This window comes from Haliotis asinina, chromosome 1, assembly GCF_037392515.1.
Source record: "Haliotis asinina isolate JCU_RB_2024 chromosome 1, JCU_Hal_asi_v2, whole genome shotgun sequence".
In the NCBI taxonomy this organism is placed as follows: Eukaryota; Metazoa; Mollusca; class Gastropoda; order Lepetellida; family Haliotidae; genus Haliotis; species Haliotis asinina.
This window is the reverse complement of record NC_090280.1, coordinates 19592618-19608919: the sequence shown is the minus strand read 5'-3', so window position 1 is coordinate 19608919 and position 16302 is coordinate 19592618. Positions and strand designations below refer to the sequence as shown.

The 16302-nt window shown below is 42.0% G+C and overlaps 1 protein-coding gene across 1 annotated transcript in view; it reads left to right on the top strand.

The window, feature by feature from the left end:
• Positions 1-16302, top strand: part of LOC137288169 (multidrug resistance-associated protein 1-like) — a 37242-nt gene that overhangs the window by 19035 nt on the left and 1905 nt on the right. Inside the window, exons 18-30 of the mRNA XM_067820603.1 lie at positions 10-199; positions 462-552; positions 1564-1678; positions 2831-3062; positions 3711-4021; positions 4410-4609; positions 5677-5800; positions 6098-6199; positions 6994-7140; positions 12204-12362; positions 14286-14452; positions 15191-15385; positions 16061-16302. The exon at positions 16061-16302 is cut by the window's right edge and continues 1905 nt beyond it. Of these exons, the coding sequence (XP_067676704.1) occupies positions 10-199; positions 462-552; positions 1564-1678; positions 2831-3062; positions 3711-4021; positions 4410-4609; positions 5677-5800; positions 6098-6199; positions 6994-7140; positions 12204-12362; positions 14286-14452; positions 15191-15385; positions 16061-16172 (2145 nt within the window). The 3' untranslated portion in view covers positions 16173-16302. The remainder of the gene's footprint in view (positions 1-9; positions 200-461; positions 553-1563; positions 1679-2830; positions 3063-3710; positions 4022-4409; positions 4610-5676; positions 5801-6097; positions 6200-6993; positions 7141-12203; positions 12363-14285; positions 14453-15190; positions 15386-16060) is intronic.

The following is a 16302-nucleotide window of genomic DNA, read 5'->3' as shown; positions in this document are numbered from 1 at the left end:
TGTCAAAAGACCCGGATCCTGGTGACTCACGGAGTCCACTGGCTTCCTATGGTGGACCATATCATTGTCATGAATGACGGTGACATCACTGAAACCGGAAGTTACGATGAGCTGATGTCCCGTAACGGCCATTTTGCCCAGTTTCTGCAGGAATATCTAATTGATAGGATAGACGAGGACGAGGAAGAAGACGAGGAAAGTAAGGAACCATTAATACCATAATATGGGCAGTTGCAGTAAATGTCATTCTGTGTTGTTGAGTGGTGCCACACTGACCCTTACGCAGGTTAAGAACGTAAGACACTGCAATTGCCCTATGCAGAGTTATGTTCCCTTTCAATGACTATCCCCTACAGTTTCCTACTAACAGACGTTAAAAGATGACAAAAACAGGCTGCACGGGACGGGTGTACTGCGACACATGTAAGTTCAATGGTCAATTCTGTTCGTGTCATCTACAGTCCAGCAGATCAGGGAGAAGATGCGGGACAAGCTGGAACTCCTCATGTCTGACTACAGTTCTTCTGATGACGGTTACATGAGGAGAAGGAGGTAGGTAAACTGCACTGCTAACGAAGACGTTTGTAACAAATACATGGATATCGCGAGCTGTTTTACCGGGCCAGCGGCGCGACCCTCAAAGCGTTCTTCACGTAACGTTGCGAGCTGTTATGTTATGGGCTTACGAACGTCATAGTCTGTGTTCTCACTAATATTCCAGATGTAGAAGAGGGTGTGTAATAAATCGACTGTGAACCTGACAATCAGTGAATCTGAATACAGTCAGGAATCGTTGTGTCAAAGTTGAAGGGACAAACGTTAAGAAACCTCCAGTTATCTGAAGTTCGACGCTACAAACTGGTGACAAAAGTCCGAATATGCCGGGACTCTGGTTGACTAAAATTAATTCAAGACTACAAAGTTTGACACAACTGTGTTTCCCTATTTATGAGCAGCGTCCAACTCTTTCTGGAGAAAATGACGAGGAATCAACTACCTTCTGGTCACCTCAGTCCCAAATCGTTACTGTGACCATTCTGTTTGAATATTGATGATATATGGGGGACTCACTGACTCACAGTCGTCAAATCTCACGAGGTCGCTTGGGAAGCTCACTAAAATCTCAGTGGACCTCACTAATCTTTGGGCGGTAGTAGCCTACTAGTTAAAGCGCTCTCCGATCTCCAAAGATCGGAGTTCGATTTCCTATATGGTTACAATGTGTGAAGCCTATTTCTGGTGTCATCCGAAGGGATATTGCTAGAATAATGGGTATAAATGCAGTAAAATAATACTCACTCACTCACACGGGTGTTTAGTGGGACATGAGACCATCACATACTGAGAACGACAGGGTAAGCCCATTTCTGTTGACGTTGCTGGGGTATTGTTTAAGGCGACGCAAAATCGTACTCATTTTCTGTACATGTGTCCCTGGATCTGAGTATTCCGAACGAAACAGTACTTACCATGCAATAATATCATACACGAATTGTGGTGTTGATGTCTTTGTAACAATTTGCAGAATTTCTGCATCAGCGCGCGCCTGTCTCTGATTTTCAGGAAAATGGCGGAGTCAAAGTCGATGTCGTTATCCCGGAGTGTGAGAAGTCGTAAACAACAAGGGGTCTTAAAGAGTGGGGCGCTGACGGAGGAGGAGAACGTACAATATGGACGGGTAGGCGGCGTCATCGTTCTTAATGAAGGAATTATAAGAATCTTTTCATTCAGCAGAATATTAACCGATGTTATATTCGAGTTGATTCAACTACAGGAATCTGCGGATTTGAGTTCTTTATCCTCACTCAAACTATGTTATGGACGATATCATCCTGCTGCGTCTTCAGATTTACCAGTACAAGTTCAGAATGGCGAGTGATTAATAACCGGTTCAGATAATGGCCAATGCATAACAGTTAAACCTTTGGTAACGTAAGATCTCACCCATCCCTCGCATGCCAGCCTGAAGTGAATGAATTATTGACGTGTGTTACTTAATACATGTTAAGATATGGGATGTACTGAAATATACACAAAGAAGTTAAAAAACCACATCGTATATATTTGCAATGACAGACTTTCAACACGTACATAATTTTTTTCATAGTGACCACAATCGGAAAACTTCAGCTTTTCTGACTCTTATAATCCTTTGGCTCATAAAAAACGCCAAAATGATTGCACTCCATGTTGATTTTATGATGATAATTGTTTACTTTTGAAAAGCAAACCCTGATTATCATACAAAAACATGTCGGTCAAGTATAGCCCTGGAATGTTTAATGTTTATTTTATTGGTGAATGTGAACATTCAACCTATCATTTTCGCGTCTTACTCGAATCTAAGTCAATAACGTGTGTAACCTCCCTTGGACTGCATGTAAGCCTCCTAATCCTCTGATAAGCCTGTCTACGCCATTCATTCTGTATAGCATTTCCCAAATTGGTCAGGCAACAAAAATGCTTTCTTGCTGAAAAGCCAACGCATGCCAGTATAGGGTTCAGGGGGCATAACTCTACACAATCAGTTTCAGAACAATCACAATGTGCTGCCAGTTTTGATTATTATATTAATGATTCACGGGATCAACCTTTTCCAATCAGTAGTATAACTTTGTCACCCCACCAACCACTCACCCGATCACTGAAAATCTGACGTTTGAGTGATGCCCTCCGACCTGTCCACAAACTGCCCAGCGATTCCTTGAGACTTTAAACGTGTGGAAATAGTTCCGTCTCTTTTATCTGTTGAAAGGATATTTTACTTCCAGAAACAATGTTTGCCACACAACATATCAAACTATGAATTGCGGTACGTGGACATTTGCAGGTGAAGTGGGGCGTGTTCCTGATGTACGGAAGGGCGGCGGGGCTACCTTCGTTCACAGTGGCTGTGTTGCTGTTCCTTGCATACCAGGCTATCAACTCTTGGTCCGGCTTCTACCTCACGGACTGGACAGAGGATCCAAGACTGACCAACACTTCCTCCGTGACGTCCCAGACGTTTGTCGACGTGAACTACAGATATCTTGGATTCTATTCCGCCTTCGCCTTGTACATGCGTGAGTTAGCATCAGGAAATAGGGCGAAAGAAAGTGCCGATGTGTCAACGGCATGTGACTCGTAAATACTTCGAGTTATCAGAGATTCTTCCTTGAAAATCCGGGTTAGAATTGATCTTCAGTAACCCATGCTTGTCGTAAGAGGCGACTAACGGGATCGGGTGGTCAGCTAGTTGACTCGGATGACACAAATTCATCGAGTCCTAATTCCGCAGATCGATGGTAATGATGTTGATCACTTGATTGTTTGGTCCAGACTCGATTACTTACAGACAGAATATTGCTGAGTGGGCGTGGAACTAAACTCACTCACTCATTCACTCACTCATGGTTTAATATTGTCTCATCTTCACCCAACATTAAACATGAGTGCATTGTTCTTTTACCCAGCAGTGTACGTATGTTGTGAATTAAAAGTGAGTAATGTTTGTTAACTTCATTATCAGTGAGTCAGGTATGATAACAATCTAGAAGCTAACTGAACTGACCATCCGATCCGGTTATTTTCGTCTTTATTGAGATACGTTCTCACACGGAAGCCAAAGATGTGAGCGAGCGAGCGGGTGAGTGAGTATTGCAAGATAGTCTAAGATAGGTACGGGATATCATCGATTTGCAGTGACATGAACACTTTCACTTCGATTGTAGTTGTCGTCGTCACGGGGTACGGCTATCTGCTTCGGGTGCGGATGGTGCGGGCCGCCGCTCGTCTCCATGACGCCATCCTCAGTCGCGTCTTCAGATCACCCATGTCGTTCTTCGACACCACACCTTACGGCCGTATCATCAACCGCTTATCACGTGATGTAGAAACAATCGACAACACGTTGCCTTTAATCATCAGGATGTTGTTGTCCACCTTCTCCAACGTCGTTGCCACTCTCGTCATCATCAGCGTCAACACACCCCTCTTCATCTCCGTCTTGGTCCCGCTAGTTATATTATATCTATGCATACAGGTAGGCAGGTTCGAGCGGGTTCTCAGCTCGAAAACGAACAGGTAACCCTTCATACACTAAATAATTCGAATATACCAAGCACGTCTTCAATTCTTAAGCAAGCATAACAAGACAAAGTCATATAATCTACAGCACAAGTATAATGTGAGTCTACGTACCTGTTTACAGAAAGTTTATTCAAAAACACAGATTTATACACACATTTTAGATATATGAAAGATGGGCTCGTGTATTAAATAGTTTTATATAACTCCCAAACATCGGATACCATAAGAATGACAACTTTAAGCCTTTATGCGTGATCAGCTTCTTATCATACAAAGGCGGCGTTTCGTTCTAGATAATTTTATGGCCTTCAAGAATAGCTGTGTCTTGGATTATTTCCCAGAATTTCTACATTCCGACGTCCCGGCAACTCAAGCGTATCGAGTCCGTGACACGCTCCCCAATCTACATCCACTTCAGCGAGACCATCACCGGAGCTGGCAGCATCCGCGCTTACGGTGCCGTCGAAAGATTCATTGAAGAGTCCAAAAAGAGAGTGGACAAAAATCAGGTCTTCTACTTCGCCGGTCTGATGGCGAACAGGTAGTCAGACAACCTAAGCACCTCCTTGATTCAGACGTTCTAATCAGCCAGTCCGAAAAATACCCCACACGACATTCCTCACAAATAAATTCCATTTGGGAAAAGTAGCTGTGAAAATTATGTCAATTGACCACTGAAGCGCAGTTCTGACGCCAAGTGTCCTGCCCCATATGTGGCACCGTAATTCATACCATCACCAAAAATATATTTACAGTCCAACTAACAGAACGAAAGCCAGACAGTCAATTGATTGATAAGCTTAAAGGGAATGTGAAGGATCGCGACAATGGTCTTTCTGTGACAGATGAGAAGTCATATTTGCGTTGACATCAACCTTTCTCAACAAAAAAGGTTCATACACCAGGGATAGTCAACACTGGGGATAATATAATTGCTTGGCTCTACAGTACTGAAGTAGAATAAGTTCATGCTACATGGCTGGTTGATCACGACAAGGCAAGGAGAGATTGCGTGCATTTATAAAGACATTCATATTCAGCAGTCCTATGATCATTCTATAATGATAATAAATACCTGTCAGAGTCGACCGCACACTTCGACCTGCCAGGAATCACTCACTAACAGCGACGATACGGGCTGCTGGAGAACACCACAACCCGTAACTATCAATTTCATAGCCGGAAAATTTCTTACTCACTTAGACACTTGGTACAAGCGAAATGCTCCACTGTGGTAGACATCATACTTTTGCCCACTACGTCTTAACTAAAACTGTTATCACGTGCAAAACAAAATTTTCTATACCCCTCCCTCGCCCATTAAAGATGGACATGTTTTATTTCGTGCAGTAAAATAAACAAACTCTCATTAGCAGAATTGCAACAGGTACATCTAATAAGCATGTGATGCTAATCCATTGCATGTCCTTTAAAATGTTATGTTTGTAACGATTCACCAATTTTTTCTTCAAAGATACTCATATACAATATTTTTAATACACCTTCTAGTATAGTCTATTTTCCAAATGTTTTGTTTCCGAAACAATATTGGTTTACTGACCATTTGTTGTGGACATCCTCTTTTAAACAAAACGTATGTATTTTCAGGTGGTTGGCCTACTATCTTGATATGATCAGCAGTTTTATAATATTCGCTTCCGCCATGTTCGCGGTTGTCACCCCGGGAACAAATGGCGGGATTATTGGACTGTCTGTGTCGTATGCACTGCAAGTAAGTATTACGATTGTAGCACTTCTTATGTTTGGGACTACAAGTTTTTAGTAAAGGACAGATTCTAGTACTATTGTTTGGTTCATTCCCATCCGAGACTCGACGTTTCGGTGTAGGTTCTAACACCGTTATCAAGCAAGTGACTTGCTTGATGACAGTGTAAGAACCTACACCGAAATGTTACTCTCACAGCAATAAAGAAGTTGTTCATCCACATATTCCCATCCTTACTTACTACTCAAACTTCTAAAGCCTCCCACAGAAGATGTACATGGTTGATGATGTTGAATGTCACAGGTGGCGGGGTCGATGTCGTGGATGGTTCGGCAGCTGAGTGACCTTGAGACCAACATCGTATCAGTGGAGAGGGTCAAGGAGTATGCAGAACTTGAGACAGAGGTAGTATTCTCTGATTATCGTGAAACCAAGTTAAGATACGATAGTTACAAGAATCTTGGCGCTAAGATCACTTTGTTCCACGGCCTCCAGGTCCAGATCCGGAGTTCCGTATATTCACATCCCTACTCCGAGGCGGTGTCATCGTCATCTCTCCTGCCACCCACACCCACACCCACACCCACACCCGCCTGTTGAGTGTGTCCCTTCATGAGCCTGGTTTGCTACATCTGCTGCCCTGTCCACCCCCCTTTCCGCTGTCTGCTGCCTCTAGTTTGCTTGCCTGCTTTTATGTGCACATAAATGCAATTTGTTTAGCCTGCTACATTTTTGATAGGTCAGCAGTTCCCACTGGCGTGATGTGTCCACATGGCCATGTTGTCATTAGTCGGCAGTTCTCACGGCCGTACTCTGCGTCGGTGGCCATATTTTGCTTAACTGTGAGTGACACATCGCTGAAAAGTATGTCATAAAAGCGTTGTCTATCTCATATGAGCCCGTGAAAATCCGGGTTCGAGTTGATATTCAGTAACCTATGCTTGTCGTAAAAGCCACCAACGGGATCGGGTGGTTAGTCTTGCTGTTGTATCCCAATAGTGTAGATCGTCGCTTATGCTGTTGATCACTTGATCCTCTGGTCCAAACTCAATTTTCTACCGATATAGCTGGAACAGTGCTGAAAGCGGTATTAATGAACAAATCACCCAACAACGCATATATAATTAAACACACATCACAACTTATAACATCAGCGCTGCATTGTTATTGTAATATACAATACTTGTTGTATAATCCAGGCGGACCCAATAATACCCAACAACCGGCCCCCAGTGGAATGGCCCGAGTATGGGAGAGTGGAGTTCATCAACTACATGACACGCTACAGGCCGGGCCTAGATCTGGTGTTGAAGGGATTGCATTGTACAATAGAAGGAGGAGAAAAGGTATACACTTACTAATATTATGAGCCTATTACGATGATTGTCGAAACAGACCCCGGTCCACCTAAACGCTACCACACGTATTCACAGTCCTCTATGCAGGCCAGACTCTCCAGTCAGAATGAGTCCCATGAATTACAGGATAAAATGGACTCTCTGGATAGAAAATTCGATGAGTTTACCCATCAATTCAACGAACGAGTCGATATGATGAAAATGATAACGCAAATCTGAGTGAAGGTGTTGTATTTCTTGAGAAAAAGATAGAATCATTAGAAGATAATAGAGGACAGTGATACCATTCCTATAGAAAGGGCACATACACTTTACACTATCGGTAACAACCGTCCCATCATTGTTAAATTTGTTGCCTTTCGGATAAGCAAAGAGTCGTATAATCAGCTCAAGTTAAAGGGCGATAAACAGTAACGCTCACAGAGTGAGTGCGATGGGTTCGACCTCAGCTGTTTCCCATGATGGAGACTGCAAATTCGCCTTCCTCAGTTATGATAAGCTCATCATTGAGGGTGTTGTCTATGCTTATGATGACACAGCTGGACACATGAGGCAGGTTAGACAAAGACGGAACTGGAAGACACGACAGCCCAGGACATCGACCCAGCCAGACACCCAGCCTGCAATATCAAGATAGGACGTGGCCTCGGACCTTCACCTTCTACAACCCCCAGAACGCTGTGACAATACACCAAAGCAGCATGAAAGGAAGCAGGGCGATATGTTTGGTCACTTTACTTGCATTTCAACAGCAACAGCCATCGTTGATTATCCCATAGTGTCCTATAAACCGTTCTCTAGTATGAAAGAAAGTATAATACAAAAGGTCAGAAACGCACCATCTGCCAATACTATGTCATTTCAATGACACCACCATTCCGGATCTTCCCCAGGATGTAACACATATATCGTTGTTTAAGATACCGAGATACTGTTCCAATGGTGATGATGCACTACGTCTACATGCCATATACTGTAGTGACATAATCAGGGGTATTGTAACAGAATTTCTGCAATATGTGGACCCTGATGTCGAACGTGCTATTGGTAAACTCTCAGATATTGTTGCTGCCACTGGACAACATAAACTCGGCTCTTCGAAGTTTCAGCAACAATTCCAGCAACCAACCTGCTTTGTTAAAGATTGTGAACGTCTTTCACAAGTTCAGGTATTTCAGATGTGACAAAATTCGGAGTCAATATATGGATGACAAAAAGTCTATCAAAGAATGCTGCAAATTTAAGAAAAGAGAGTACAAGAGGAAAATGACAGATGAAATTAATGCAGCAGCTGCAACTGGAAATTGTAAAGAGTTTTGGAAACAAGTAAAGAACCAATTACTTCGTTTCCCCAATTGCAGCATTTGAACTGCAAAACTATTTTAGAAATTAATTATATCATGTGCTGATTAATATCGATTCTGATTTTGAAAAACATGGTAAGGAATTCTAGGACCATCATACATGTAATGACTGTGAAGGTATTGTAGATGGTGACACTTTCCTTAACTTTGGAATAACTGAAGATGACATATATCGGCAATATCGGACCTCAAAAGTGGAAAGGCTCCAAACATAGATGGACGGTCTTCCACCAGTACTCTATAAACTCTCATCAAGCTTCCTTACTCCTTATCTAAAGCTGCTATTTAACAAAATATTGGATGGAGGTGCCTTCCCGATACAATGGAATATTGGAATAATCTTGGCACTCTACAAATCGGGTGATAAGAAGGAGCCAACCAATTACAGAGGCATGTCATTATTAAATGGTGAGGGGAGGATCTTTACAGCAACAACTGAACAATCTTCTCTCAGACAGCCAAGCTGGATTCCGTCCAACATATTCCACTGTGCTCTAAGTATCTAATAGAACGAATGGTCGATTCTACCGCTGATTTATCGACTTCATAAAAGCTTTGACTATGTTGATAGGAATACATTATTGTATACATTAGTCAAAAATTAATATTAGGGAAAGTTACTTGTGCCACTAAAGATTATATACATCAGTATAAACATGAGTTAGAGTGGACAATCAGAGATCAGAAACATTCCATACCTCGCGAGGGGTTAGACAAGGATGTATTCTTAGTCCCCTACTATTGCTCCTGTTCATCAATGACCTTGCAGCTGAACTATATAAATCATGTAATCATGGCCTATTTGTCACTCCAGAAATACAGGATCTTCTTCTCCTTATGTTTCCGCACGACCTTTGTTTTTGTTCTCAAGTAGCGTCATCCGTCTTCAGAGTCAATTTAATGTCCTCGAACAGTTCTGTGGTAAATGGAGACTGGAAGTAAATCTGAATAAATCAAATGTCTTCGTGTTTCGTAACGGAGGAATCCTCACCCAGTGTGAAAAATGGACGTATTGCAAACAGGCAATGAAAGTTGTTACATATTACAAATACCTCGGGATAGTGTTTTCTTTCAGGCTTATTTGGACAAAGGCTTGTGAAACCCTTGCCCAGCAAGCGAAAAGAGCCTGTCTCTCTGTGTTCAGACTATTTAGTACAAATAAATAACTGACTTATTCCATCGCCTCGAACATATCTGATGGGAAAATAGCACCGATACTTTGTATGGATCAGAAATATGGGACATGGATACCCGGAGGTCGTTGATCCAGATCCAAACAATGTATTTCAAAAGGTTCCTAAACCTTGAAAAATACGAGGGGATGTCAATAAGTTTTGAGTCCTGATCATTTTTCATACCCAGGTGTCACAGCCTATGGTACGACATTAAACCTTGAGAGGGGGGGGGGGGGGGGTAGGGGGAACTGATGTGCTATATACGTTTTGGTATCCTACTCTCAGAAGTTATTGAACAGCTCACATTGTCAGAAAGAGACCCCCCTTACGGCAGTGAAAATGAATAAAATTGAGTATAGTGCAGTAATTAAGTTTTTAGTTCTTGTCAAGCACTAGTCAACAAGCACTAGTCAGGAAAGCATTGACAGAGTCCATAGACTGGTGCTGGAAAATCGTCGAGTCACACTCCACGAGTTAGAGGAGACCACAGGCATTTCACACGGATACATCGAGACAATTCTTCATGAACATCTCGTCATGTCTAAGGTGTGCGCAAGAATGCTTACAGATGAAATGAAGCAAACAAGGGTCACCATAAGCAACTCCATGCTAACCAGATACAAGAATCCATAAGATTTTCACTTTAGGCTAGTAACCTGTGATGAAATCTGGATCCACCACTAGGATCCTGAGAGCAAACAAGAATCCATGGAATGGAAACATGTCACTACTCGCAGGACCAAAACGTTCAAAGCCTCCAGATCAGTGCAGAAGGTAATGGCGACAGTCTTCTGGGATAGCAAAGGCGTCATCCACATAGATTACGTACCAAAAGGAAGAACAATGAATGGGGAATATTACGCTAACTTGTTGAGGCAAGTGCAACAGTCAATCAAAGAGAAGCGCCGGGGCAAGATCAGACGTGGTATTCTTCTACATCAAGACAATGTTCCAGTACACACCTCTCGCGTTGCAGCCGCTGCTGTCCAGGAATGCGGGTACGAAATCTTGCCGCATCCTCCCTGCTCTCCAGACCTGGCACCAAGTGATTACCGTCTGTTCCCAAATCTCAAGAAACACTTGCGTGGTCGTAGATTTCAGGATGATAATGAGCTTATTGCTGCTACTGAGGCTTGGTTTGAGGACCAAAATGGCGCCTTCTACAGAGATGGCACCAGCGCCTGGCAGAAAAGATGGAACAAGTGTCTTGACTCACAAGGGGACTGTGTTGAAACATAAATGTGGTTCATACCAATATTTTGTGTTTTTCTATGCAAGGCTCAAAATTTATTGACATCAACTCGTATGTGTCAAACAATGCCATCCTTGGTGAACTAGGACGCCTTCCTATGTTCGTGCTCACACAGGGTAAAGTAATACAATTCTGGTTCTAATTGCTACACATGGACAACAATCGTTACCATTTACAGTATTATAAGATGCTTAATACTCTCGCCGATATGTGCAAGAACAACTGGGTGTCGAATGTAAGAATCGTCCTGTCACTGACCGGATTTTCACACGTATGGTTCAACCAGGGAGTTGGCGATGTTTAACTGTTCATGGCAATCTTCAAGCAACAACTTACAAATATAGGACATCAAAACTAGCACAACGGAATGACTACATCAAAATACCTCACCCAGTATTCACAGTTCAAATACGATCTCCACCTGCAACCCTATATCACAGAACTTAAAAGTAAAGAGCTTATGTGTGTGCTGTGCAAATTTCGGATTGCCCACAATGATTTTAAAGTTAACATCTCTTGTCACCATAATGAGTTGTACTGTACATTCAGCAATTCTACACAAACTGAAGACGGAAAAGAAATTTTCTTTTCTGTAAACAGTATCAACACTTCCGTGAAAGATATCTCATCCAAGTATTTTAAGTCCCACGTGTTATATATACTACTGCCCTATTTATACAGTATTGCAGAAATATAACTTGGTAATGTGAATGAACACTGTCGATCTACACCAGTAACTGGTGTAACTGTATCATGGGCAATTAGGCCGACATTACAAATTAATCAGAATCTGAATCTTAAACAGAAGCATTAAACACGAAAAAAAAGCTTTGTGTTAGTCGCATAATGTATTAGCTGTTTGGGGTTTCTAAAGTGTTCCAAAAAGTGTAGAAATATAAAGAATGTTTTACGCATGCGTTGTAACTGTTTGATAGCATGAGTATAATTCAGGTCTGTGGTCTGTTACATAATAAAACCAAGCGATCACCATGTATGGAAGATGTGCAATGGACCTTTACCGCCTCTTTCAGCCTTACTGCCCTTTCAGTCTCGCGTCGTCCCCGCCCTACCCTCCAAATTCACATCAGTTGCAGCTGTCCTGCACTCTTAACTTACGGAGCGGTGGGGTAGCCAGATGGTTCAAACGTTCGGTAGTCACACCGAAGACCCTGATTCGATTCCCCACGCCCATTTCTAGTGGTCCCCGCTGTGCTATTGCTGGAATATTGTTCAAATCGGCATAACATGTTATGTCTTCAGGTGGGCATTGTGGGTAGAACTGGTGCCGGCAAGTCGTCCTTCACCTTGGCCCTGTTTAGGATCCTTGAAGCTGCTGGAGGCTCCATTGTGATAGACGGGATCAACATTGCTGAGATCGGATTGTATGACGTCAGATCCAGACTGACGATTCTTCCACAGGTGACGGAAAGAAATGTTTATACCAATCAGGATGTTGATATAGATCCATTGTGGAGATAACAGTAATGACGTAAAACGTCAGATACATGGGGTGATTAGTGTACGAGTGTAGCCAGTTAATAGGTTGCTGAACATAATACGTAGAATAACTCCTGTCAGAACGATAAAAGAGAGACGGCGAGATAATTTAGTGCAGCGACATGCACACTGTGGCTGATAGCCTTAATCTTAATTATCAGACACTGACCGATCTGCTCCAGTTGAGATGGGAAAGAAGTGGAGCATAGGCGGAGATGGGGTCGGTTTGAATATGAAAATCTTAGTTATAACTAGCAGGGTGTCACCGAGTGTATTGTCACTACGTCATCAAGAGACGGAGGAAAGCAGTGTAACGGATCAAGCATATTTTTACTGCTTTGTCAGACAGAAAACTGTGAAGTAGGTCGTGAACTAAGTCGTGAGAATATGAACCTTCTAGCACATAACAGGCAGCTTGGGTTATCTAGAGTAATAATGATTGCATTTGACGTTACGGAGTATATTCGTTCTGCTTCATCGGACATTACAGAGTATATTCGTACTTCTTCATCGGAAGTTACTTATTATATTCATACTGCTTTATCAGACGTCATAGAATATCTTCATCATCAGACTTTTCAGAGTATATTCGTACTTGATCATTAGACTTTTCAGAGTATATTCGTACTTCATTATTAGACTTTTGAGAGTATATTCGTACTTCATCAACAGACTTTTCAGAGCATATTCGTACTGCTTCATGAGAGGTTACAGGGTACGAGCAGGACGTTTCGGATCGTATTCTTACTACATCGATGATAAAGGCATGCAAATATTCATCAAAAAGATTACGGATATGCAGAGATGACATGTACGTGAATCCCACCATCAACCCCATTTCTTCGGCTCTAGTTAGATGAAGGAGGAAGGATATACCCTTAACCTATTTCCTAATAATACATAAGTTTCCATCCATATGCTCATTACATGTATCGCAGCTAGTTCTCAAGCATTGATGAGTTTGATGTAAAATGAGACAATTAGGTTTAGGTTCACTTTGTGATTACAATGCACAAGGGGAAGCCTGGAACCCAGGGATATGAAATAGCCTTTATCACGATTCATGGTGGGGTTGTAGCCTTGGATATTTATGGTTTCAAGGAGTTTCCTAATCTTGTAGTCTACTTGTTTGATTTCCTAGATATCTATGCTTTTCCAAGTGATGTCATGATCAGGGTTCGATTGGATGTGGTCAGCTTTGGCGGATGTGGAGTCGGATTTATTTCTGGACTGAGGTTTTATGTTCTTTAACTAGTAGTGGGAGCGGGCGGGATGTTTCACCAATGTAGGAGTGTCCACATTCACAACGGATCCGGTAGACTACTCCCGAGCGACCACCGCCGGTAAGCCACCCTGGCTTCCAGGCTTCCCTCTGTGTATTGTAATCACAACTGTGTACTTCGACATACTTACTAATTATCTCGTTTTACGTCAAACACACCAGTTGTGTAAACTCTGCTCTATTCACAATCAGTCCATCTCCACATCAGTCCTGTCTGCTCCTATCATTTTCAGATATCTAATGTACATCAATCTTGTTAATTGCATATACTCAGCATGCAGTAATGTTTATATTCTTCATGTTTCAAATTGTAGTATCACCTGCTTGATAACACGTCGCACTCACTGCAATAAAGAAGTTGACTATCCATGGAACCTTGGTTTACCTTCCTCATTACAACTTCTAACATTCTTCTCATAGAAGTCATCCTGTAAATATTTTAAACCTTTGCTTCAGTGTAACTGTTATAGCAATGACTTTAGCCCACAGGAGCGCTTCATAATCATTGTATTGAGCATCTGAATGTTCTGTTTATAACTTCACTCTGTTTCTCTCTATCTCAGGACCCTGTGCTGTTTTCCGGCTCCATGAGGATGAACCTTGACCCCTTCAACGAGTTCAGTGACACCGAGATATGGCGGGCTCTGGACAGGGCGCATCTGAGAAGGTTCGTGGTGGACGTGCCCGGCCAGCTGATGTACGAGTGTGGAGAAGGAGGGGAGAATCTCAGGTGTGCAGACAATCCCTTTAGAGGAGACGGTGCCTTTAATATATACACTAATTAATGTACCATTCACTTGAGAATACTCCTTTCAGTACACATAAAGATATGTACGAATGTGTTGAGAATACTTCTCTCACATACATGCGACCAGTGTCAGTGTGCAGACATGATAACAGGTGTATGAGTGTCTCTTTGATGTACACATCACCTTCAATGCACACACCCAATCCGACTTATAGTCCTTGTGAACGGCGGTCTTTTAATAAACACCCGATGAGTTGGTGGACAACTTGTGTATTGCACACCGCTCAAAACCTATTTGCACAAAGAACAATGCTCCTCGTCTGCAGATCCCTAAACGTAAATGTGTCAAACATGCTCGTCATATCACTTGAGAAGTATGGATTAAATGTGTTTAACAGAACAGAAAAAAAGAAGCATAATTTTGTGTGATTTTGTCAAACCAAAGTATGCGTGAGCATGGAAATTCAACGTGGTTTCTGGAACATCCACGAACGTAAAACGAAAGTAGATGTGGTTATCTACCAGCTCCAGAGGGTGTGGGTACAGCTAGACCAACGCTAGACCAGATGAGCTGGAATGACGGTTCACTATGGAGTCCTAGTGGGACAAAATGTACTGACTCTACAAAACGTGTTTCTTTTTACCTTGAAAAAATAAATCATTTGTAAAATATTGCGAAGTTAAGCTGAAGGTGTATTGCCAAAATCATATTCTTTTCAGTGTTGGACAAAGGCAGCTGGTGTGTCTTGCTCGTGCTCTATTGCGTCACACTAAAATCCTGGTGCTTGATGAAGCCACGGCCGCTGTTGACATGGAAACCGATTCCTTGATTCAGAAGACAATCAGAGAAGCATTTGAAGAATGCACCGTCATTACAATAGCCCACAGATTAAATACAGTCATGGATTATGATAAGTAAGTTGGACTGAGTGATATATTTGTTTTTATTGTTTATCCTGCTGTGTGATGGGTGTGTAAATAATAGAAAATGGATCAGACATCGTGACCATCGATCTCTGAAAACGGCATACAATGACAGACACCAACTAGAGCTTCCTTTCACTAAGCACTAAAGTGATCGTAAGTCACTAACAAAGTGACCTCAGTGTAATGTGAAAGACTGGGAGATATTGGCGAAGGTTGCTTCGTGAAAGGAGCTCCATGTAAGCGAGTTGGTTATGCTCCCTTTCAAAACAGTCATGGGCAGCTGAAGATGACTTCCTACTCCACTGCTGGAATATTGCTAAAACCGGCTTAAAACCAAACTCACTTACTCACTCACTCACATATTTATATTCCTGTTGAGTCGTTAAAGATCAAACAGTGTGAATAATTGATGCGTTTAATAAATAAGAGCTTCCCTTCTCTTGTTTACACAGCGTTGTTTTAAAGCTAATTCATACTCCTTCATCAGGTGGATGATTTTGATACTTCATCCAGTATTACCCTGATGAAGAGCAAGAACTGACTCTGAGGCGTAGTAAAAGAATAAAAAAAGTAGTTGTTATGCCTAAAACGTGTCATGTGTTCATGTTCTCTATGTCTTTCAAAAACTTCATTTACCATTATCTGGTTACAATACTGTTACAGAATATTCGTGATGGCTTCTGGAAAAATACAGGAGACTGGGTCACCAGAGGACCTTCTGAGGGATGGGAAGTCTGTATTCCACGGAATGGCAAAAGATGCTGGTTTGATCTGAAGACGGTTGCTCGATCAATTAAAAGAAAAGTATACAGACATGTTGAAACAAACGAGAAATAGTTATTGGAATGTGTTGTATTTTGATAAAGGAGTCTAACATGCATGACATCAATCTTACAACGGAAGAC